Here is a 24,347-nt window from a genome sequence, read left to right as displayed (position 1 = left end):
CGGGCCGGGGCTGTTGCGCCTGCGCGAAGGCCGAGAGCCGCGCGCGGCGGAGCCCCGCTTCCCCCCCCTCCCCCCCCGATTTCTCTTCCCCCCCCCCTCCCTCACCCCCCCCTCCTTTACCCCTCACCCTCCCTCCCCGCACCCACCCGCCCAAGCCGGAGCGGTCGCCGCCGCCGAGAACCGGAGCTGGGTAGCGGGGACCCCGGCCTGAGGTAAGCGCCGGGCCCGGCCTCGTTCCTTCCTTCGTTCCCTTCGTTCCTTCAGTTCTCCCCGCCCGCGGGAGGGGGGGGGGGCCCTCCGCACGCGCCGTCCGGCCGCCGGGTCCCTGCGGAGCGTCAGGACGTTACGGCGGCGGCAGGAGACGACGGCGGCGGCGGCGGCGGCAGCGCCCGGCCGCCCGCCCCGCGCGCCCCCCCCCCTTCCTCCTCCTCCTCCTCCTCCTCCTCCTCCTCCTCCTCCCTCCTTCCCTCCCTCCCGCGCGCCCGGCGTTGCCAGCGTGAGCGCGCCCACGCGCCCCCCCCCTTCTCCCCCCCCCCCCGCCCCGCACCGTACCGCCGGCGGGAACGCGCGCGCCGCCGCGGGCGGGGTGGGATGAGGGGGGGGGGGGAGTTGGCGCGCACCTTTTGCCCGCCCGCGCGGCGCCACGCGGAGCTCCGCGAGCCGCCCGTGCAGCCCACCACCACCCCACGCGTGTCCCCCCCCCAGTTTGTGCAGCCACAGCCCCCCCTGCGCCCCCCCTCCCGCCCTGCAACACCGCACCCGCTGCGCACCCCCCCCGTGCCCCTGCTGAAGCCCCCTCCCCATGCACCCCCGCTCTCCCCATGCTCGCACGCAGCCCCCCCCCACACACGCACCCCCTCCCTGCACACACGCCTTCAACCCCCCTTGCTTGCTGCCCCCACGCACCCAGTGGCCCCCTCCCCATGCAGGCCCCCCCCCCCAGCAGTGCCACCCCCAACTCCTCCCCTGGCAGCGCACCCCCAAAATCTCTCCCTCCTCTCCAAGTGGCGCAACGCTATTTTTTTTAATTTTTTTTTTTTCACTTCCTTCCTTCCTTCCACCTCACCCCAAATCTTTCCTGCTTGCTCGGTGCCAGCCAAGCTGCACCACGAGGGACCACGTGCAAGCCCTGGTGGTAGAGCTGGGGTGCTCCCCCCGGCCCTCGTCCCCCTCCCGCCACCCCGCTGCACCCCACTGCTGATGATTATTTGTCTTTTCAGCCCAATTTTTCTCAGTCCCACGCTGGTTCTTCCCCAAAGGTACCCGAGCAACACGCGCTCGTGCAGTTCAAGCCTTCCCACGGTGCCAGCCCTGTCAGCGCCGGCGGGATGTCCAGAGCATCCCGAAACCAGGCACTGGGGCACAGACCATCATGGATAACGCTAACGCTGCAAGAAGGGTTTTTACCCCAAAATGAAAGACGGGTGTAGGGATAAAGCAACAACAACAACAAAAAATTGCAGTAGTTAAACTGAATTCAGCCAAGCATCTGTGCTACATATTGCATCTTCGTTCACCGACGTGTAGCACCCGGGGGCTTTTATCCCAGTAAAAGGCAGCGGCTGCCATCCCAGTGCAGGAGCGAGGGGGACGGGAAGGAGGGAGCCGCTACAACCCTGCCTGGTTCTGCCATCGTTAAAATGCTGATTTGTAGCAAACCCACCTTGCCCTCGGTCCAGCCGCCCTCCCTCGCTTTGTTCCTTGCTGCCGCAAAAAAAACAACCCGAAGCGCTTCTCTTGGTGGCTTCGCGCTGGGCTCTACTGGAGGGACCAGTCCGCCTTTAGCTACTGGTCTCGGATAAACCTCGTGGAGGGGGGAAGACCCTCCCGTGGGTCAGGCAGGTGTTTCTGCAGGGCCTGAATCGTTTTGCAAAGTCACATCGGACACGTCGGGTCGGAGGACGGCTCCGGTGGTGGCCCGGGAGAGGTGGTGGGAGCCGAGCGGTTCCTCCACCGTGGTCCATGCCGCTGCTCCGAAGGAGCCTGAGCTTGACCGGCCGGAGTTTGGCAAGGAGAGAGCTCGCACGGCTGTACCCTTACCTGTCTGTGTAGGTACTGCAGGAGATGCGTTGCAGTCCCCTACTTCTCAATACCTGGGCGTTAGCACGCGAGTGGGCGCTGCTCGGGTGTTAAGGGGAGATGCAGACGTGGTTCGCTTGTGGGACGGGGCTGAAGATCTCATCAGAAGCCAGTTTGCAAAGTTCTGTGGCTCTAAAAAGCGTATGCTAATTTTACCGCACTGTCCTCGTAGCATTAACGACCACAGGGGTGTTTGGAGGATGTTTATGCATGCGTGTGTTGGTAAAGGATATTTATTTCCCTTTCTGACCTCTCCTATTGCTTAAATGGCTTAAAACTGCTTTTAACTCTACAGTTACCTAAAATCCCCAGGAAAGCGGGCGCAGGGCGTGAGCTGGCAGGAGAGGTGGGCCGTGCTGTCCCTGGGGGACCGGGGCTGTCCCCCCTGAGTAACGTTGTGCTCGGGGTTTGGAGGCTGGAGCGGCCGGGGATGTAGCACAACAGTGAGAGCATAAAGATGCACAGCTCCTCGTGCCTTTAGTTAACTAGGGCTTGGGTTTTCTTCCCCCCAGGTTCCTTCTTGCGTATGAAATACTGGCTTTGCAGGGGTGGGCGCTGAAGTCGGTTGTAAATGCAGTCTTAAATCTATTGCTGATTTATTAGAAACACACACTTTGAAATAGTTTTCAGATGTCACTTTGTTTCTGCAGTCTTGAAGTGCTTTTTTTAATTTGATTTCTTGAGTGCGACTTTGGAGGAGGGGAGAGTTCCCGCCGTGGAGGAGACAGTGATGAGCTCCTCCAGCAGCATGCAATCCTTCTGAGATAGTTTGAAATAGATCTGAAAACGCACCTTCAAACTGAGCCTCTTCATAGAGTTTTTGGTGAATGCCAGGACCGTTTTTTTTTGCTTCCCTTCTGCTCCCACGCTGTGCCCCTCACCACCTGCACCCCGGTCCCTTCCCGTGCCCATCACCCTCACCCAGCCTGCAGAGCTCGTCTTGGGTTACGAGCCTCCCCTTATCCCTCCTCTTGGGATGGAGCCGTTGGGGATTTGCTAATCCCTTCTCCTTAGGAGCGCCGATTCCCTGCAGCCCCCCTCTCCCTTCGTTGCCACCGCACCGATGGTCTTTCCGTGGCCAATTTTACAGCAGGGAGACCTTTTGATGTGGAGCTTCCCCTCGTTTCTCTGTAGGCAGCTGGTGACCGAGGGCTCTCCCGCCTGGCTGCCCGCTCCTGCTTTGGGATGGCGACTCCAGACGTCAGCGTTCACATGGAGGAGGTGGTGGTGGTGACGACACCAGATGGCGCGGTGGATGGAGGCGGCGTGGAGGAGGTGAAGACGGTGCTGGTCACCACCAACCTGTCCCAGCACGGGTAAGAGACGGGGTCGGCGTATGCCAGGGTGATGTGCTGGAAAACCTTCCACCCATGGTTGTAGTCAGCTGGGCTGGGAGTATTTAATCACCTACTACTTAGTCCTGTGTCACTTCTCACAGTGGGGACCTCAGCAATGTCTGGGCAATCTCCGGTTCCTCGTTAGGTCCTTGCTGCCGCCCCTGAGACCGGACCCAGGGCTGTGGGCTCTGCAGCTCCGGGCTTACAGGGCAGAGCAGGCTCCCATGTTTTTCTGTTCAAGCTGAGTTACCACTGGTGGTTTTAAGCTGGTGTTACCCAAAATAAAAAGCAATGCAACAGTTTGGTTTGGATGTTTTGGAGAAAACAAGAAAAAAAAACCCAAAAGCAAACTAAAATATCTTTTCTGAGTAGATGTGGATGTTGGAATGGACACAAATCCGGTTGGAACAAGACACCAGTAGCTAAATCAATACTTTTCTGCTATTTATTTCACGATTGCTTCACTAAGCTATGTACCTCTGAGAGATGAGTCTCCATCCGCAGCACGATGAGTGTGGTGCGGCCCGGCTCCTCTTCCCAAGGGGGGTTTGGGGCTGTGTTTTTTGGCAGAGCTCTGCAGGAACCTCAGCTGCCACTCCTGGCAATGGCAGTGAGAGAGGTGGCCTTGAAACTACGCGGTGTTGAACGGAGAGGCACTGCTCAGAAAACCAGAGTGAATAGGTCTGATTTTTAAAGCACTGCTGCTTTGCCCGATTTCTGCCTTTCTTGTTGGCATTTCAGATCTGGGGCTGCTCTTTGTTCAGGTCCGGTCTGGTCTGTTCAGCCGGTTGGTCAAGTCTTTGCTTCCACGGCCAAAGTGCCTGGCTGGTACCTTGAAGGCCCGTGTTGCGATGGTCTCTTTGCTTTATTTCTCTACAGTCTTTCACAGTATGGTGCCCAGAGACATTTTAGTGCTTGCTCTTGCAGTGGGCAGAAAATCCAACTTGACACCCAGAGCTGGATCCGGGCAGGTGTGTCTGATCCAGAAGTCCCTGCATTTGAAATAAGTGGGTAGCGAGCTTCTGTGTCTTGCTCTCCACAAAACACGTTTGTCTCCTTTCCTCAAATACATCCTGCTGTTTCTGTGTCAGGGGACAGCTTTTACGTTACAGTGCAGGTGTCGTTCCCCTCGTTCTGCTGTAACGGGTATAAAATTTGTTAACTCCTGGCAGGGGCAGGCAGCAGCGAGCCGCTGCCTTGGTGGGACTCCGCGTCCTGCTCACCTCTCCCCACCGAGGTGGAAGGGGGCGAGAGCCGGGCAGCAGGGATGCCACAGGCAGGAGCTGCCCCTGCTGCTTCTCCGCATCCCGGGTCCACGAGTGCTTCCCAGAGCCTCTTCCATTCCCAAAAAAGTGGGTGATGATGGGGAAGGAAGGCTCTGCTCCTCTTGCTTTTGGCCCACAGTGACTTCTTTAGCTCCCTCGGTGGAGAAGCAGCCAGATGTGAAACTTGGGATGTGGCTTTTCTTGGATGCAGAACGGTTTCTGGTTTTAATGTGGCTCCGAGTCTTTGCACACCCACGTGCAGCAGCGCAGCATTGTCCGGGAACATGGATCGTGGCAGGGGCTGGCTCAGTCAGTTTGTTTTCCTTTTGCTCTTATTTCCCCTCCTATTTTTCTTTGGAAACCTTTTCTCATCCTCCCAGTGTCCCCTGGATGGTCAGGAGCAGGACAGCTCTACACAGCGGAGAGAGGATGATTTTTTTTATTTAGCTGCAGCTACAAGCAGAGTGTATCCTAGCAGGCATTAAGAGATTCCCTGAGGGTTTTCCATGCAGCTCTCTAGAGAAGGGCCGGTGGGCAGGCTCCTCGCTCCCCCCTGTGCTCCGTGACGGCAGCGGATTGACGGGAAGGACGTGGATCTCGGGCTCGTGCAGCAAAACCCACCCAACTCCCGCTGCGTGTGCCGGCTGCCGGCACTCCACTCACCGAGCAGGGCTGTGGGGCTGCTGGTGGGTGGCAGCACGAGCCACCCACGGTCTCTCCATAGACTTGGATGGTTGCCTCCGCCAGGCTCCGCTCCTCCTGGGAAGACGCCGTAGCGGCGCTGGCTCCCTCTCCCTCTGTTTTCCCTTTGCAGCCCCAGCTGGCGTAAGGAAAGCGGCTGCAAGCACGGGCTGGGATTCCTCGGCTTTGGCTCGGTCACCGCTCACACGGGAAGCCGGCTTTGAACTCGTCTTATGTGGCACTTAGAAACCAAACTCAGCTTGGGGGTTGATGCCTTTTTCTAGTGCTCCTTTGGGTATGGTTTTGCTATTTAAAAAAGAAAATTATACAACCAATGGTTAAGAGCTTAATTTGTTCGTGTGTGTTTAAGATTGAATGGAAAAGGCAGAGGGAAATGGGAAAATAGTAACAGTCAGCAAGAAGCTTTGCTCTTTCATTAGCGATTGGAAGGGAACTGTGCTTGATGCTCTGATGAGGTGCTTGTGTTTCTGATCAGCATCCCCAGCGCAGGTTTCTGGTGGACACTTTGCTCTCTCAAGTTTCGAGGCGAGGCAGGAATGGAGGAGAAAGGAGACGCAAGCCCACTGCTTTATCAGCACACACTTTCTTCTCTCCCTCCCATCTGGTTTATGGATTCTCCCGGAGAGGAAGATGAGAGCCATCCTCCCCCGGCTTTGTCATGGCAACCAGCAAAGGCAGGACCAGCTTGGTGGGATGCACCACTGGGGCTTGGAAGGTGTTTGAGTTTCCTCCTGCATCTGCCTCAGTTTGTTCCTCTGGAATGGAATGGGGAAAGCAGTGTGGAGAAACTCACCTTTTTTTTGTGTTTTCTCTTCCCCGGCGGATGGGGTTTAAGATGTGGGTTGGGTTTTTTCTCCCAATCCAGTCATGCCTTTCAGTCCTTTTTTGGAGCGGTGCAAATGCGATGGAGTCCTGGAGGAAGTTGTTTCAGGTGCTGACTTTCTGCTGGGGTGTTTCTTCTAGATAAGTCGGTGGAGGTTTTTGATCTGGTGGCAGGCGGAGGCAGATCAGAGTCAAGACTGTGGCGTGCTGGGCTTTGTGCATTGGAAGTGCCTGCTGCCTCCTGCAGCCCTGGCACCCTGCTGGAGTGGTATGGCTGGCTTTTCTCCAAATGCATCTGGAGAAATGCGAGAACCGAGCAGCAAACTGGTGAAGGAAAACCAGGTTACAATTCTTCCATTTTTCTCCTGTCAAACTGCCGCTTCTGTAATATTCACCTGTGTGCAAATGCGTTAGCTCTGAGTTTACCTTTTCAAGTCCTTTTGCGTTATGCGTCACCTTTCCCTCCCAGGGGTCTGGGTTGTTGGTCACTGCGAGCTGCAGAGGCAGTGTGATATTCCATGGTGCCTTTCTTCCACAGCTGGGGCTGCCTTCAGCTCTCGCTTCTCTGAAGTAGCATCTCCCAAGTTACTCACCCGGTGAGGCTGAGCTGCCGCCCACGCTGGTTCCCTTATCTCGGTGCTGCTCCCCATCAGGTACCTGCCCTGCAGCTGGCAAGGGGAGGGATGCTTTGAAGCTGCAGTTCCACCCCGGAGCTGTGTGTTAGGAGGCCAGGATGGAAAAACCAGTTGCTCTTGAATTTGCTTTTCCCTGTGGCACCACAGGTGGGAAATGTGGGTGCCAGTGAGTCACTAGGACCATTCTTTTAATTCACCCATGGTACCAAAACGGGGTAGATTTCAGGTTTGTTTTCTCCTTACAGTCTTCCTTAGGAAGTTCATATGCTGAAGTATGTGAAATGATAACTATTTCCCCCCCTGCCCCCAAACGCACATCTTAAAACCCATTAGGGATGGTCCCTGCTGAGAGCTGGCTGTGATGCACAGGTTGGATCTGTAAGGGTACCAGCGCAGGCTTCCTTGCGTGGGTCCCTTGCAGTCGAGGGGGTGAGGAGCATGTCCTGGATCGCAGCCCTAAATGCCTTTCCCATCTGAGTGTGCACTGAAGCTCGTTAGAGGGGCTTGGGGCTCTGTACGCCACAGTGAGAGCTGGAACGGGTGAGCAGTGAGGGTGCAGACGCTGTGCAGGAGCAGCTGTGTGTCTCCATCAGCAAAGCACCAAGAGAAGCTGGAGATTTCTGGGATGGGGAGGATGAAAGCAGTCAGATAGCTAGCTATTAGTTAATATCATGGGTATATTGAGTTGTAAGAGGCTCAGAGATTGGATCGTGAGGGCCTATAGCTCGTGTTGTGTTGTCTCTGCTCACGGATCTGCTGTTACGGTTTGTCAAACTCCTCTATAGCATGTTTGCGGCTCCTTGAGGTCCTGCTCCTGGGAGCATCCCGCGTACCCGGGGATTCAGCCAGTCCATCACCCAGACAGCAGCAGCATGTTTTGCACATGTTTTTCCTGGGGAAATCTCAGGCAAAGCTGCCAGAGGCTGGCAGCGACTTCTGAGCAAGGGGCCATGCTGACAGCATCCCTCCACGCCAGCTCCCCAGCACGGGCTGTGCCGGAGGCAGCTCCATGGGGCTGGGATTAAAAGGGAGGCGAGGCAGAGCCGGCTAGGCTGCTGGCAGCAGGCCTGCCTGCCTGCTGCGGGGCTCTTCATCTCCGTACAGAAAAATGGAGCCGAGCCTCTCAAAACCAGAGCTGACTTTTAGCTCTTGTGGGAAAAAGTAGTCCGAGTGACTTCTGAAGCAATGTCTCCGTGGGGCGTCGGGTGTGGGGGTGGCACATCCACGTGGCTTAACTCTGCCTCTCTGACTCTCTTACCAGCGGTGATATAAATGAAGACACGCTGGAGACCGAAAATGCAGCTGCTGCGGCTGCCGCTGCCTTTACAGCCTCCACGCATCTGAAGGAAGCGGTCCTAGGTAGGTTCAGCCCGTGCCGTAGCCCCTTGGTTGAGCCACGCCAGCTCCATCACCCCAATGTGGCACAACCCTGCGTTGGTGCTGGCCAAGGGGGTCCGGCTGCTGCTGTGCAGAGCTGCCGGCTGGCCCTGGGGATGCTCTCCTGGGGGGTCCCCAGGGATGCTCTCCCCAGCATCCAGGGGAGCCCGGAGAGCTGCTGCAGGGGCTGGGTGATGGGAAGGGAGCTGGTAGCTGCTGGCTGGGCTGCTGCTGCCCTCTCCTGGTGCAGGATGAGACCCCGTGTCTGGCCACCGCCAGCTTGCAATGGGGATGTCAGTTTTGCAGCGAACTTGCTGGCTTTGGTTACAAGTAAAGGTGAATTTATTTAGTGAGCAAAGACTGTGACCAGCTGAGCTGGAGTTGACTTAACAGTTTTACTCTAAAACCAAGGGTGACTTTATAGTTTCCTAAACAGCATCATTCCTTTCATTTTTGTCAAGAATTGAATTTTTTCGGCCCTGGCCACTGAATTCTCAGATTTCACACACTTAGCTGCAGCCAGGTGGCCATAAATCTGCCTGTGCTGTTTTGCCTGAGAAATTTGGGTAGTCGGATGTTTTAGTAGCAAAGTGCAAGTGAGTGGTGGCCACAAAGCCCAACACACCCCACCATGCATCGTCTACTTTTTTTTTAATCCTGAGCATCAAAACTGCTTTATCGCTGGATGTGTGCCTCGAGGTGGTGAATTGGGGCTGTGACTCATGTTTCTTTTTGATCTGTCCTTTCCTCTGTTCCCTGTGAGAAGTGAAGATGGCTGAAGATGAGGACAGCTTGGAGGCAGAGATTGTCTACCCCATCACCTGTGGGGACAGCAAAGCCAACCTCATCTGGAGAAAGTTTGTGTGCCCCGGGATCAATGTAAAATGTGTGCAGGTGAGAATAAAGACCCCCAATGCTGGGCTCATGCCTTCCCATGCCTGCGTTGCAGGCTCACCTGGCTTGTCCTGGTTTTGATGAGCTTTGGTAAGCTGCTTTGCATCAGAACCACTTCATGGTGGGAAAGGAGGAAATTTTCTTGGGACTGTGGTACCTGATATTTGTTGTCTTGGCCAAGCTGAGCAGTCCTGGCTAGAGATGTGCTGCCTCAATTTAGCTGCATATTTGGAGAGTTTGAGAAATTTGGGCACTTCCAGGGCTTGCTCAGTTTGAGAATTTGTTGAGGAGTTTATTGGTAAGAGACCTACTGAAGAGCTTCTACTGTGTCCTGGATAACTCATGGTTAAAATTTGCATGAACTCAGGAACATACCATGAGTGATGCTGTCATAAGCCATTGCTGGTATTTGTACACAGACTAAACAATACCCTGCTGAGGGAGTGTCTCCTCTGGGCTCTGTTGCAAGAGAGCTTTCCAAAGGACGGTCCTTGCCCTTCATAGGAGAGATGGTCTTTTCCATCCCTGAGGCAGAGGACAGGTACTGCTGCAGATAATGCTGCTGCTCCTGCTGCCTAAAATCAGTCCTCTTTGCACCAAAGCCCATGTACTTGTTCAGAGAAGCAGTTTATCACACAGTAATGGTGAGTGATATCTATGTTGGTCAACGTGGGCCTTGAAAAGAGGAGGGCTGGACTTGGGAAATCCTTTCTGAGATGGGCTATAAAGCAGTTCTTTAGAGGACTGCCTGATTCTGCAGCTTGCTTGTAGGTCAGCACATGGGTTCAGGCACAGCTGGGTGTGTAGGGCAATAAAAGAAGGGGGAAGAGCTGCCTGCTGATAGGGTGTATGCCAACGCCCTAAAGCTGGTTTTCGGTAGAAGTGGGTGTGTGCTGTGAGAGAGGCCAGAGGGTTCACTGATATCGATGGTTGGGCTCGGTAGCAGGAGGTCAAAGACCGAATGGCCTTCTGCTTCCCTCATGTGTGCAGGGCACAGCGTGCCTGTGGACCCAAACGTCACCAGGAGCAGCCTGGCTTTCATTGTGAGTCTGCTCATTAGTGGGAGTGTGAGCGGCTCACTGCTGTTAATGATACTTTGCACAAGCTATGGGGTTTTTTCCTGGCCTTCCTGGCTGAGCTGGGCATTTAGCAAATTCCTCTGTGCTGCACACCCCACCAAACCCTTGGCTTTGAGCAGCTGTTGACTAACCATCCATGAAAGCAATATTTGACTTGAATTTTTTTAACTCGGTCAATGTTCTCTAGTCTGGGGAAGTGTGTGTCAGCCATCCGTTTTGATGGTGTTATTTAAACAGCACGTTGAGGTTGTGATGCAACTGCATTCCACTGCTGGGCACCGGGAAATGCCATCCAGGCAGCCTGGCTCTGCTGCCGAATCATGCTCGCAGGGCATGCTTTCGGTATTTTTATGGCCTGTCTCACTGATATTGCACTTCTGCCTTTTGCAGTTTGACGATCACCTAATCAGTCCCAAGGAGTTTGTCCACTTGGCGGGCAAGTCAACCCTGAAGGATTGGAAACGGGCGATCCGGATGAATGGGATCATGCTCCGGTTAGTACCTTCGTTTGTATCTGCAGAGCAACAGTGGAGACTTCTTCTTTCTAGGTGAAAACGGTGGGGTGGAACAAAGCCTTTGGCACAGTTGTTTCACTGCTGAGAGAGCAAATGGGCCACTGAATGTTTGTCTTAATAACAGCCTGACCCCAAATGTGGTCTGTCCAATGGCTTTGGTTTATCCTTGTTCCTAAGGAGTCATTTGGGGCAAGAAATGTTTCCCCGGTCTTTTTAGGACTTGAACCACACCGAGTTCCCAGCTGGCATAAGGTCATTGAAAATTTTAATGGACACTGGTGGTTGGTCTACGGGTTCTCAGTGTGACCTACCAAATGGAAGTCCGTCTGGTCATCAACTAATGCTCCCATTGCAGCATGTCTGCTTTACACCACTTTTGTTTTGCCAAGGACTTATTTAAAGCTTATTTATGCAAGCATTTCTCTTCTCTAGTCTTAACTACAGTAATTTAATTCATCTACGGTCGTCTTGAACACCAGCCTGAGACTGTGATTTAATTAAAGTCTGTCTCTGCCCGTAGGCAGGATAAAAAAGCATCACCTCTTTCCCCAGGAATTGACAGTGGTTTTGTACTCTTTTAACAAGGTGACATTGCCTTTGCCTGTATTCTTCTGCTTCAATGCAGGCATCTCCCATGTTCCTTCTAAGCAGCTTTTGCTCCACGTAGATTTTGCATAATAGGCTTATGCTTTGGCAAGGCAGGTCTTTCAAGGAAAAAAAAATTTCACGAGGAATGTGTGAAAGCATGCCCAGCAGCCCATGGGAGCAAATCTTGGGAAGCTCAGGTTGTTGTTGGCCAGCAAAGCCTGGGGATGCTCTGGAGAGAACGTGCTTAGACTGGGAAGATCGCATGTGCCAATGTTGCAACCTCCTTTGCTTAAGTGGAGAGCCCTTAGTTTATAAATAGGGTTATGCCCCTTCTCTTTTTGAGGTGTAGAGTCAAAAAGGGAAGGAAGAGACTTCTGGCTGTCTGACCCTGAACCGAGACTTCAGCTGACCCTTCTGCTGGAAGCTGCAGGCATGCATGGGGTGGGGGAAGGTGCTGATGGGACCAGACTGGGACCTTCTCTTCTCCCTCAATGAACCAGGAGTTCATCGTTCCTAGTTAAAATTACAGACTGCCACGCAGCAGGGCCTGCTCAGAGAGGTGGGACCCCCTCTGAACCAGCTTGTTTGGAGGCCAAGCATTGCCCTGCCGTCAGGAGGTGGGAGAGCAGCAGGACGGGGCAGCTCTGCCTCTGCTGTGGGGAGCCCCACGGACACGTGGGCATGCTCGGGGTAGGTGTGTGTTGCTCGTACAAAGGCATGGGATGTCCTTGGAGCAGGTCAGGAGACCCCAGGGAGGAAGACCCTGTTCAGCATCACAGGCTGCGGGGATATAACTGTTGCATGGGAGCACAGCCTAGGGTGATGGGGAGAAGCTCTCCCCACTTCGCTGCCATTACAGGAATGGCAGTGTTTGGGCTCTAAATAGTATGTCTTCCCTGAAGGCTTCTAGCCAGCAGAAGATCTGCTGAGAGCAGTGTGGTTTGTCCTGATGCTTCTTAAGGTATGTTTAGTTTTACAGGGATTATATCCTTAGGAGAAGCTCATGTGTCTCTTGAGTTTCTCACCCAAGTTGAGTGCTCCAGGGGTGAAGAAAAGGACTTTCTTTCTTGGACTAAGGAAATTCATCCTCTCTGGGTTGGAATTGGAGAGGAACCTTTTCAGAGGGCTGAAGTCCTGCTCCCCTCCTCCATCCTGCAGGAGGATGTGGGATGTGGCAGGGAAGTGGTCAGAAACTGAATCTGCTCCAGTCCTTTACCACAGCTACAGCACGAAGGGCTTTTTTCTCCCCATCCCAGCCTCCTGAAAGGCTTTACCACCACTGGCATATTGTGTGGTTGTTGGATTTGTGTGCATGGCCAGTACGGAGCAGGCTGTGGATGCTGTTTTAATTAACTCTTAGTTAATGCTGCCTCTAAGGTCAGGAGGGGGCGGGACTTGTCAAGGGAAATTCGGACTGTTGCTTCTGCTTGCTCTCCTGGCTTTTGCTTTTTGTCAGGAAACTTTGAGAAGTTTGGGGGTGAAGGCTGCCAGGAGCTGTGTCTCCGAGCTCTCTGTTCCCGCTGACATGCCTGTCCCTGTGCTTGCTCCCTGTCTTTCAGAAAGATCATGGACTCGGGAGAGCTGGATTTCTACCAGCACACAAAGGTCTGTTCCAACACCTGCCGGAGCACCAAAATTGACCTGACCGGAGCCAGGGTGTCCTTGACCAGCCAGACATCGACAGAGTACATCCCTCTCACTCCCGCTTCTGCGGATGGTACGTCCAGCTGTTCCTCACACCCTGAACAGGGGCTTTGAAGCATTAAAGCACAACGAATGTCGCATGACCAACACCCCTTACAGTTGCCTCTCTTTTTGGCTTTGCGGGTTGTTTTATCCTCTGCTTTCTCTCCCTGCTCTGTTGCGGGATTCCCCATAGCAGAGGTAGGCAGAGTCATTGTTAGAGCATCTCGGGAGAGATGCAATAACCCACCTAGTTGCTCTGTAACACTGCATGACCCAAAGAGCTGCCCTTCTGGCCTCCTGCCTTACTCCAAACTGTAGCTGAAGAAGAAGACCGCAGTTAATCTGTAAGAAAGCAGTAGTTGTTGCTCAATGAAGTTCCCTTCTGTCCTCGCTGCCAGTAGGACACTGTGTCCGTAGGGCTCATCCCGGGAGGCAAGGATCAGCCTGGCTTCTGCTCCACAGGGTGCCAGGGTAGGAGTTCCTCCTCCTCCCAGCTCTAACCTGACTTTTCTGGAATAATTTAGGGGTTTTCAATTAAGGCTCCCTGGCTGAATTATTACCAGGTTTGTCTGATGAAAGCTTAAAGAGAGCTAGGGGATACAACATATATTTTTTTTTTACCTGCACTCGTGTATGTAGTTCATAAAACTGGATTTAAATGATGTTGCAGCTATGTAGCTGTAGCCCAAAACTTAATTTGACTTATAATTACAGGCACCTATTTTATTGGAAAGCTTTCAAATTTCTAAGTACTTCTATATTTCTTAACTTCTTTTGCTTCTGAGAGTTAAGAACAGCCCCCGAAGAGCCCCACATCCTGAGCTCCTGCTGGTGTCTGTGGGAGCAGAGCAAGGACAGGGCGAGCCCCTTGGCCGGCTCTGCAGAGTGTCTTCGGCACTACAGCCTGGTGTTGTGGTGAGGAAGCTGATGCCGATGCATGGTGCAGCCTGTCTCGAGCCCTCCTGTTAAACGGACATCAGCTTGCTGATGGGGAGATGCTTCCCACGCTGCTGGGCTGCACTGGAATAACCAGAGCCCTGAAGGCTGTGGAGTAAAGGAGCAGAGTAATTGGATTTAATGGCAGTGGCCGAGCATTACAAACGCTCTGCGCAGTGCTGCAGGTCCCTGGCCAGATTCCCCTTCATCCCGTTCCTGCGTGTGGCTCGAATGACGCTGGTTCCCCCGGCTCTATGGTAACAAAACTGTTGAGATTTGGCAGAGCTGAAGGGAGGGAGGGAGCCCCCCTGCATCCCTGCACAGCAGGGGGATGCTCTCCCCTTTGAGGCTTTAGAAACCCTCCGGACATCCCAGTCCTACAAAGTGTAAGCTGGGCAAAAAGAGGATTGCCAAAGAAATCAGACTCTAAATCTATTTGACTTTTGCCCTAGGCAGTACTAGTGTGTATGCAGGGGGGAATGGGAGGGGAATGCTGCTCTTGGGCATGTGTTCTTGTGCAAGGGTTGCAGAAGTAATCCCTGGGGTATTGCACTCCAGTGCGGAAAAATAAGTACTGCCACACAGGAACCACGTGTGGCTTCATCATCCGCTTGGGCCTCTGTCTCTGTTCAGCTCTGAGAGCTACATTCAAATAGAAGTGGTCCTATGCAATAAAAAGGAGAAGTGGCAGAAACGCAGCAAGGGAGTGCTTTGCTCAGAAACAGCCCATGAAAAATACAGAGGAAAAATCAGGGCTTGGGTTTTTTTTTTTCTTTTCTTTTTTGCTATTGGTTGCAGTGAATGGATCCCCGGCTACGATTACCATAGAAACGTGCGAGGATGCCAGCGATTGGAGCACCAGTGTCGGAGGTATGGCTTGGGATCCCACTGAACGCATTCCCCGAGGGAAAGAGGGAAATGGCAGGGATGAGGAGCAGGACCCTTCTTGCCGGAGCAGCCCTACTTGAGCCTCCACTGGGATTATTCATTTGCTGCTTACCAGCACATAGTGCTGCATTATATCCCGCCTGTGTGCAGTCTGACTGCAGCATCGTCTTGGGATGAAATTGTTTCTGAGCACCAGGATGTTAAAGCGTAGCCCGAATGCTCCGTGTGGCTCTAGGAAAAAAAAAAAAAAAATCAGAGGGGTCCTAAAATCATTTTTGCTCCTCTGGTGTGCTCTGAGCAGTGGGCTTTTCTGTAGCGTCAGTGTCCTGTTTGTGTGCGACAGAGGATGGGGAAAGTGTGTCCTTTTCCAGCTGCCCCTCCTTCGGGTACACGCTCTGGCTGGGCTTTGCCCCAGCACCCTGTACCTCCAGCCTAGCAGGACTTCACCCTTGGAGGGGCCAGAAGGGGAACCCAGAGCGGATCACAAAACCCGCTCTGAGGATTTTGGGGTTCTCCCTTGCTTTCTCTTTCTCCAGATGACACCTTTGCTTTCTGGCGAGGCCTGAAGGACATGGGTCTCCTGGAAGAAGTTATCCATGAGTTCCACCAGGAGCTAGTGGAGACCATGAAGGGCTTGCAGCAGCGAGCGCAGGATCCCCCACTGCAGCTCGGTGGTAAGGACCCGGGCACAGGCATTCAGAGGCATCTCAGGAGAGGGGCTTGTGGATTTTTATTTTTTTTTTCCCCTTAGGGATATCTGGATGACACTATAGGGACATAGTTCGGCATAACTCAATCCCATTTCTGGCTGCTTCCTGAGCAGGCTCTCGGCTGTGCTCGGGGATGCTTCAGGTGGTCTCCATTCTCCAATTCCCTGTGCCTTGGGGCTTCCTATCTTCTGGCTCTGGGTCTGGGCAAATGCTTGGCTCGGGAACTGAGGTGGAATTTAGGTCATCTTAGGCCATCAGAATAACGATGCAGCAACCAGCTACTGTGCCAGCAGATTTCTTATCACCCCTGCTAAGCAGGAGAGGACTGTTTATATGCTAGTGACCTCTTGCACTTTCTCATGACTTCTCCTGTCTGCTCCTCCTCCCCAGCCTCTTGCGTTACCCTCGCACGGATTTTCGCCCTCTCAGCTGAATATGTTGGCTGTCGTATGGCTTTTTACCAAGCCACAAATAGTTTTCATGGGGAATTTTGCTTTCCTCAAAGATCTGTGTCTTGTTTTTAAGATGCTGTTTTACTCAACAACGTAGTCCAGAACTTTGGTATGCTGGATCTGGTCAAGAAGGTCCTGGCCAGCCACAAGTGTCAGATGGATCGCTCAAGGGAGCAGTACACGCGGGATTTGGCAGGTACGCCCCGGGACATGCCGATGCTCTGGCACTTCTCACCACTGCTAGTGTGTTTTCTTTCTGTGTAAGAAAGTGGGATTTGTGTTAAAGCTGGTGCATGCTAAACCAGCCACAGTAGGACTGGCTGCTGCTCCTCCAGGCATTGCCGCGGTCCCTGGGAAGCTTGTCCTGGGTCTGGGCTGAGCCAACCCTCTTCTCTCTCCAGCTCTGGAGCAGCAGTGTGATGAGCACCGCAAGCGAGCAAAGGAGCTGAAGCACAAATCGCAGCATCTCAACAACGTCCTGATGACCCTCACGCCCGTCTCCGTCCCCGCGCCTTTAAAACGTCCCAGGCTGACCAGGGCCACCTCTGGACCAGCTGCCATCACCTCCCAAGTCCTGTCGCAGCCGGCGCAACTCGCCGTCACCCCCGGTGTGCCCGTTTCCCAGCTTGCCAACCTCCCTCTCGGCAAAGTGGTCTCAGCCCTCCCGCCCTCGGTGCTGGGGAAGAGCCCGTCCCAGCCTCCCACCGCCAGCTCCCCGGCCTCCCCGTTGCTGGGAGGGTACACGGTACTGGCCTCCGCCGGCTCCACCTTCCCCGGTACGGTGGAGATCCACCCGGACGCTTCCAACCTGACGGTGCTGAGCACAGCCGCGGTCCAGGACGGCAGCACTGTCGTGAAGGTGGTGAGCCCCTTCCAGCTGCTGACGCTGCCGGGACTTGGCACGACCATCCAGAACATGACGCAAATGGCTCCTGGCGGGAGCACGGTCGTGACTGTCCCATCTGGTGCCACCGAGGCCGCCGGGGACGAGCACGCTGCCACCTCCCTCGAGGTGACTGCGGTGGCCGATGAGGCAGAGCAGAAGTGAAAGGGGGGACTTACCTGGAGGGACGCTGGCCGTGCCGCTCTGGGTGGAACTGCCTTTTCTCTGGCTGCGCTGTGGGATGAGGAGCGGTGTAACGAGGGGCGTGGGTTAACGAGACTCAGAGTGACTCCTCGGTAATGAGGAGTTTCAGGTCAGAGGGAAGGAGGGGGAGGAAAGGTGCCTGGAGAAGGGAAAGGCAAAAATGCTCTGCCTTGTTTGGAGGAGAGAGAGGAAAAAAAAAGCTTATTTTTTTATAAAGCTCTCTTCCCCCGTTCTCTTGGAGTAGTTATTCTGTTCTAGCTCGTCAGCCCTGCCTTGTTGGCAGGTGTAGCTGGAGCAGCATCCGTTGTAGGAGCAGGCAGGAGCAGGGCAGGGAGAAGGTGGTAGTGAAAGGAAAAGCAGGTGAAGCGCTGAGCTGGCACCGATCCGGCTGCCAAGGGGTCTGGCGTGAACTGATGGGAGGCGTCAGGGAGCCGGCTGCTCCCTGTCCCCGGGGAGGGAGAGGGGCTGCCGAGAGCAGGCTGTCCGTGGGATGCGCGCGGTCATCGAAACCGGGAGGAGGCTTTATGGCAGCGTGGGCGCAAGCCCCAGGAGCTGCTTCTGCGTGTGATGCTGGCTTTGGGTGGCAGAAACAAGCGGGAGCTCTTGTGACCGTGGTCACGGTGGGTTGCCCAGGTCTGCTGGGGGAAGGAGTGGGAGAGAGAAACCCAGAGGGCTTGGCGAGCTGTAACTTCTGAGGATTTAGGGTCTCTTTCTAGTTTTCTCCCCCCCAAAATCCATTCTTTGGGATTTTTTTAAGCAAACAGTGATTTTTCAAGCAAAGGCCTTTGGTTTTGAAGATCATGCTGTAAGGCAGAGATGCACTGTTGAATGTGCAGAGAGATGAGCTGAACGGCCGTGCTCCGAGGAGCCTGCACTTACTAAGAGCTGTGACCCTGGTGCAGGATCAGGCCGGGTCCCGGTCCCAAGCATCTCGCCAGGCACCTCATCCCGTGGGATCCAGGCGCTGCTGCTCCCTCCCTGCCAGGTTTGAGCAGCCGTTCTGTAACGGGGTGGTTGACCCCCCCAGTACTGTTCAACCATTCAACTCGCTGCGAGTCTCGTCTGGTCCTGTTCTAGGGCACACGTGTGCCGTGCGGCTGCAGCGATGTTCACACTGTCTCCAGCTGGAAGGAGTGGGGTGCTTGAAGTGTTGGGGTTTCTACAAACTTGATCTGGCAGCAGCAGCGGCGACAGGTCACTTTAATGAGCTAATAAATATTTTTTTGAAAGAGTGCTGCTGGTTTATTGTGTTTCTGTCTCTGGTTGTGGCAGCTGGGGTTGCGAAGTGGGGCTAAGTTGGGACAGGAACACGCTTGTAATAAATATAAATGCACATGTACACGTGCTCTGTGCTCACTGCCATCCTCATGTGTGCAAAGCTGCTCCAAATCCTTTGAGGGTTGTAAGCACGTTGTGATGCTCTCTGACTATCCTGGCTATTTAAGGATTGTCTGGGATGGGATGTAGCCCTGCGTTTGGGGTGTTTATTAACCACAGGGAAGAGAAGGGGGTGTTCTGTCTGTCTGAATCTGCTAGCTGTGTTTGGGGGTGCTGGTCTGGTAAAACACCAGGAGGAGGGAAATGTGGGGAAGAACCCCTAGGGTTTGTTAAAGGAAGACAAGACCAGTTTTGCATTAGGACAGGGTGATTCTCCTGTTGGAGGGAGAAAGAGAAACCTCTCGGTGCTGGTGCGGACCCTGGCAGACATGTGAGTTTAAGCGATTTGGGTGCAACCTCTGTTGAGTGGGAGCGGTTTTATCCCAAATGTGTTTATGGAATAAAAGGATTTATTATTTTTTTTCTTTGCAGATGATGCTTTTAATTTCAGGAACGGGAAAGGTTGGTGCCACCCTGCAAGCCTGGCAAAGCAGCAGCTATGGGGAAAATAATCCGTCCTGGCTGCAGGATGGGGGTGTCCCGGCTGAATTAGGAGCCGTGGCTGTGTCAGCGTGTCCCAGTGCTCTGGGGAGGCACTGCGGGAGCAGGGGATGGAGCGGAGAGCTTGTGTGCATGTGCTGCTCCTCGGGAAGAACCTGGAGATGAAGCTGCAACTCTGCTTAAAGTGGACGCTTGGCCCTTTCCCAGGGCAGCAGACAGACAGATGCTGTGTGTCTGTGGGGAGGCAGAGCCTGTTTCTGCAGAGTTCCTCTCTGTTAGCTGCAGGGTCATTATTCAGAAACCTCTAGTTCTGTATGTCACTGCCCCAGCAAAACCATTAAGTCAACCCAGTATTGGCTAACTCTGCCTCTTCAGCCAGGTTGGCTTTGACTATCGCTTAGGTCCTCCTCGTAAGTAAATTTTAACTCCTTCCTTGTCCCGGGCAGGGGGACAGCATGGCCAGGCTGGCCCTTCTATGGGGACGGAGGTGAGGAGGTGTGTGGGGATGGGGTCTTTGCTCTAACGCGGTGTTTGCTCTGCAGCTGGTTCAGCCGTGGTCACTGGGGTGGGTGGGTGAGGATGCGGCTCAGCGGTGCCCGGTGCTCCTGCAGCCCCCAGCCCCTGCGGTGGCCACAGAGGTTCCTGGTGCTCCTGGAGGATAGAGAGGAGGTTGCAACGGGGTTCTTCTCCATGATCCTGCGGTTGGGTGAAGGTTCCTGCATCCTCTCTTGAGGGCAGGAGCTGCCGTAGCTTCAGCAACTTGGTATTTTTAGGAGTGTTCAGCAATTTTTGTGTGCAATGAGTTTTGTTTTCAAACCCAGTCCTGGTGAGATGGACGTGGCTGTCGGGAGGGCGGGTGTTGTAAAGGGAGCGCTTTGCTTTGAAACGGGCAGGTGTGGGGAGGCAGAATTGCCCCGAAAGGCTTTTTGAGTTTGAAAGGGTGCTGGGCTGAGGTGGGTGAAGCAGGAGAGGGGTGTCTGTCCGTCCTGCCTGGGTGCCCACCGGTGGGTGGGGGAGCCCTCAAACACTCACCAATCTGGCCTGTGCGTCCCCAAGTCACTGTGGATGCTGTGAGCAGCAGCATCATGCTGGATGTAGTTTAGGTGTCTTAAAAAGTTGGGTTTTACAGACTCTGTGCATCTGCTCTTGTTCAGGGACACTCGGATCACTTTGTGTTGTTTTATTTTTCCACCCTTTGCCTGGGATTTGAATGTGGGTGGATGCAAATCTCCCTGCAGCCATGCCTACGCCGAAATTTGCATCTTGAAATGGCACAGGGAGGGTGGTGGGGCTGTCGGTGGATGCCTGGGCTTTGCTCGTGGCGCTCGATGCCGTCTCCATCTCCAATGTCAGCAGCAAACTCGGCACCAGGCACTCACTGCCACGCTGTCCATAATGTCCTGCCTGCAAAGTACCAGTTTTAAGTTAGAAAAACACCTGGAGGTTATGAAGCTGAGCCAAGCGCTTTTTGGGGTGCTGTGCAGGGCTGGGCTGTCCCCAGGGTGTCCCCAGTGTGGGCAGGGTGTGCACGGGGCTGGTGAGCCCGAAATGTGGCTCCGAAGTCTGGTTGTCCGTGGTGTGGCTGGGGCTGACCCGGCTGCACCCAGCACTGATAACCACCAGTTCCTCAAACTGTCTTAGAAGAGTTACGACACGCAGTCAGGAGGAAAAATTATTTATTCCTCTAAGGCATTAGATCCTGTTTCGTTTTGGCTGAGCCTGAACCCGGGGCTGTGGTTGATTAGGAGGAGTCCTGCCTAATCAGAGGCTTTTCCCTCCCAGGCTTCCTGCCCTTAAGATATCACAGTCACTTATTCCTTGCTAGCTTTGTACTTGGGACAGCATTAGTGTGTCAGACTAAGGAAACACGAAGGGTTGTGATCACCATGAGCTGCCTCTTGCCTCTCCAGCGTGAGCAGCGGTGCTGAGCCTGGCCCAGGGGCACGTTTCTAGCCCAAAGCCCCCCGTTCCCACACTGTGATGGTGAGTGAAGGTCCCTCTGTAGCCATGGGGACACCTTCTCCTAGCAGTGCCGGGGACTGGAAAGCGTTGGTGCATTTGCCCAGCCCTCGAGAGCTGCGGGCCGAGCATCCTGCACCAGCCGTCTCCACTTTGGACAAACCCATCCAGGTTATCCGGGGGCTGCGGGTTGAGAGGGGATGGCCAGGTTGAAAGGGAACGGCTGGAGGGACCTCCTGGCTCCTCTTTAAGGGGATTTGAGAGGTGGCATCTGAGCGTGGGATGGGGCAGGGCTTGTGGCATCTCCATGCTGGTGTGAGCAGCGGTGCGGACATGGCAGCGTAGGCAGCGAGTGCTAGGGCACTTTACCTGCCCTGGAGGCTATAGATGGCTTTGCTGGCAAGGCATTCCCGGTGAGGGTGTATTTTGCCCTGCAAGGCAACGCTTCCTAGGGATGCAAACAGCTCTCCAAGCAATAAAAGCTCTGCAGGCAGATTTTGGCTGGTGCAATCCTCCCCTCCCTTTGCAGCAGCTTTCAGGGCGGCCCTGTCTCCCTGGAGAGACCGACTGGGATGCTCTGGAATGCCCCTGTGGTGCGATCGGCTTCTGCGGCGGCTGTGCCGCTCCTCAGCGTGCCGAGGTGCTTCCCCGCTCTGTGGAGAGCAGCTGGGGACTTGCAGGGCTGTCGGTAACTCGTGGTAGGGTTGGGGCTGAGGCTTGAGAAGGAAAAGCAAGGGGAAGTCATCTACAGCAAGCTGTAAACAGGGATTATCAGCTAGCGTGTAGATAGCTGGCCTCGGGCTGGATGCAGCAAGGATGTGGCCACTGGGGCTGGAGCAAGATGCCACAGGACTTTCCCCCCAGGCAGGGCGTGTGTGGTTGGTTTGTCTCCTGGTTCTTCAGCCCTGGTTCGGGCAGTGGTGGTAAAGCATCGCTCGTGGGGAGCACGTCCCACCTGCAGATCAGGGGCAGGCTCTCCCCGTGGCGCCGACAGCAGCACCGAGACCCGGGGCTCTGTGTTGGGGACCCCCCCCCGAGCCCTGCCCTCCCCAGCGATGCTGCGCCTACGGGCCGAGTGCCGCTGCGGAGCCGGGGTGGGCTCCCAGGGCTGCAGTGGGTGTCGTGCACCCCCACAACTGGAGCATCAGAGTGAATCCCAGTGGGTCAGTCCGCCACGTGAATCTGGGGTCCCTGCAGGAGGGCCGGGGCTCCCACATGCCCACCAGTGCCCACTTTGCCAGCCCGGTGTTGCTGGCAGCTGCCTTCCCAGGGCCCCCGTGGGTGCTCTGCCGTGCTCCCCTTTCCTTCCCGGCACGGAGCCGGGCAGAGTCCCGTGGGGAGCCCAGGGCTGCTCTGCTCACAGCCGGGGCGTGGAGGACTCAAATCCAGAGACAAATTACATAAAGGGCTGCAGATGACTCATGTGAGTCCCTGTTTTCCTCCGGGTTTGTGTGGTAATGGAGGCACAGCTGCTTGCGTTTTCTCCTCCAGGCATCCGCGGGAGAAGCCTGCAGCATTTGGGAAAGATCCGCAGAGGCTCCTGCTGCCCGGGCATCCAACTGGCAGCGTTGCAAGCAGAGCCGTGCCGTGGTCCTGCTGCCTGCGGGCTGCCAGGGAGCGGGAGGCTGTGAGAAATTGTCAGTTCCTCTGTCGCTGGTTTTCTCTGGGCTGGTTAGGGGTGTTGCCGGGGCAGGAGATGCTCTAGCATCTTTGCAGGAAGGCCCTCCTGGCTCCCAGCTCGTCCTCGGACCATCGTGCAGCGCAAGAACGCAGCGTACCCAGGGCTGGGGGGGGCTGCAGCCAAGGCCCCCCCCGGAGAAGAAGCAATGGCTTTGTGGGGAAATCCCTCCGTGGCTGTCGGTCACGTCGCCGGAGGAATGGAAACCGAAACTCAAGGCTTTCAGCTGGGTGGTGTTTGTCTAAAATCAGCAAATACTGGGTTTCAGCTCTCCCCCACCCTGACGCTGGTGATTTGGTGACGCAGCTTTGCCTCCTCCCTGCTCCGGCTGCAGCTGCCTGGCCCGGGCAGAGGCTTCCTCCGCTCTGCTGGCCAGAGATTAAGTAACAGCAGAGCCTGGCTTCCCCCCTGGGTTTCTTCTCCGTTTCTGTTGCCTTTTTATGCATGCTGAGCCAGGCCAGAAGCTTTATATACCATAGTGAAAGCTATTTTCTCCAGGCTCCTGGAGCTGGGGCTCTAGGGAAAATATCCCCTCTTGAAAATCAGAGTGAAACCTCCAAATATTTCACCTGTAAGATCATAGTGAAGTCTTAGTGCCCAGGCTGCTCTGCCTGGGTGAGGCTGGCACTGTCCATCCTGGCTCTGGCATCTTCTGGGGGTTGTGGAAGGGTATTTTGTTTCTGTTTTTTTACTGCTGTCTGATGATGCCTGGGCTATTACAGAGACATTTGCTGTGGTTTAGAGTCAGTGCTGTAGAAAGGATGATTTCTGCCCACAGGCAACACAACCCAGGGACAGGCTCCATCGCTGTTGCACGTCCCGGTGCCTGTGCTCGCTCTGCGGACCGGAGCCAACACCTTCCTGATCTCTTTGGCTTCGCTTGGCTGCGGGGCTGCATCTTCGCAGGGGAAGGGACCGCTCCTTTCCTGGGCAGGGATGGGCCCCCCCGCACTGTCCCAACAGATAATGGTTCTCATGGCAGTTGCAAGGAAGAGGCCGGGAAGCTCCTTCCCGGGCAGGAAAGCCGAGCGTGGGGGCTTTGCAGGGTCAGACAAAGGCGGACGAAAGGCAGAGAGGAGCCAAACGCAGCCCTGCAGCCGTGGCCCTGCGGCGGGCAGCCAGCACGGCCGCCGGTCTGGCAGCGACTGGGGCTTTGGTGCATGGACCAGGCGGGTTTGCTGCCTGGGGATGGCCGGTTCCCACGACCGCCCATTACTCTGGTGGGGTCCCATCCAGCACCCGCAGGGCTGGGCTGCCCCGCACCCCTCCCTGGTGTGAAAGCCCCTTCCCCTCGGGGTTCTGTGGGGTGCTGCTGGATGGGAGCAGGGTAGGGGGGTTCCCTCCGAGGCACCCCGTGGCTGCGACCGCACAAAACTGAAAGGTAAAAAACCTCTTCCTCCTTGCTTCAGTGTTGACAAACATGCCAGAAACGTCCCTGCCCCTCCTTCCCCGCCTGCTCCCGCTGCCTGGCTCTCGGCTCCTCAGCGTTTCTTCCTCCCGCTTGTTTTGCGGAAGAACTTTTATTTCCCTCACCAACGCTGACTTTGTGCCGCGGCCCCTGCGCGGCATCACCAAGCACAATGTGCCCATTCCTCGACAGAGGGATTTAACAATATTGCTGTCAGCAGAGAAACTTTGCCTCCGGTGCTCGCAGTCTTTTACGGTCGCTCGTAGTTGGAGGTGTGTTGGTTTTGCCTGGTTGTTTTCTAGGGCTTGCAGCTGGCTGCTGGCATTAAGATAATTTTATTTATCTTAATACTGGTACATCTCCAGGCTGGGG

General features: G+C 55.1%; 1 protein-coding gene across 4 annotated transcripts; it reads left to right on the top strand.

Annotated features, from left to right (window-relative positions):
* Positions 1–119: 119 nt before the first annotated feature.
* On the top strand, positions 120–18,285 carry GMEB2 (glucocorticoid modulatory element binding protein 2). 4 transcript variants are annotated; one of them, XM_069802319.1, is made up of 10 exons: positions 120–212; positions 3,214–3,395; positions 8,102–8,199; positions 8,984–9,111; positions 10,581–10,684; positions 12,853–13,010; positions 14,714–14,785; positions 15,340–15,477; positions 16,039–16,161; positions 16,367–18,285. In XM_069802319.1, the coding sequence occupies exons 2-10, from the start codon at positions 3,265–3,267 to the stop codon at positions 17,011–17,013; spliced, it is 1,599 nt and encodes a 532-aa protein (XP_069658420.1). In that variant the 5' UTR covers positions 120–212; positions 3,214–3,264; the 3' UTR covers positions 17,014–18,285. The 4 variants fall into 4 exon arrangements, with proteins under 4 accessions (XP_069658420.1, XP_069658424.1, XP_069658417.1 ...); XM_069802323.1 differs by lacking the exon at positions 120–212 and adding an exon at positions 2,129–2,902; XM_069802316.1 differs by lacking the exon at positions 120–212 and having other exon boundaries at positions 2,130–3,395.
* Positions 18,286–24,347: the final 6,062 nt, after the last annotated feature.

This window comes from Haliaeetus albicilla, chromosome 2, assembly GCF_947461875.1.
Source record: "Haliaeetus albicilla chromosome 2, bHalAlb1.1, whole genome shotgun sequence".
NCBI classification, from domain to species: Eukaryota; Metazoa; Chordata; class Aves; order Accipitriformes; family Accipitridae; genus Haliaeetus; species Haliaeetus albicilla.
This window is presented reverse-complemented; position numbering and strand designations above follow the sequence as displayed.

Excerpts from the sequence above, each read along its gene's own strand:
- GMEB2 (XM_069802319.1), top strand. The coding sequence starts at position 3,265 with ATGGCGACTCCAGACGTCAGCGTTCACATGGAGGAGGTGGTGGTGGTG. Across the intron at positions 3,396-8,101 it reads ACCAACCTGTCCCAGCACGG|CGGTGATATAAATGAAGACA; the intron begins GTAAGAGACGGG and ends CTCTCTTACCAG. Across the intron at positions 13,011-14,713 it reads CACTCCCGCTTCTGCGGATG|TGAATGGATCCCCGGCTACG; the intron begins GTACGTCCAGCT and ends TATTGGTTGCAG.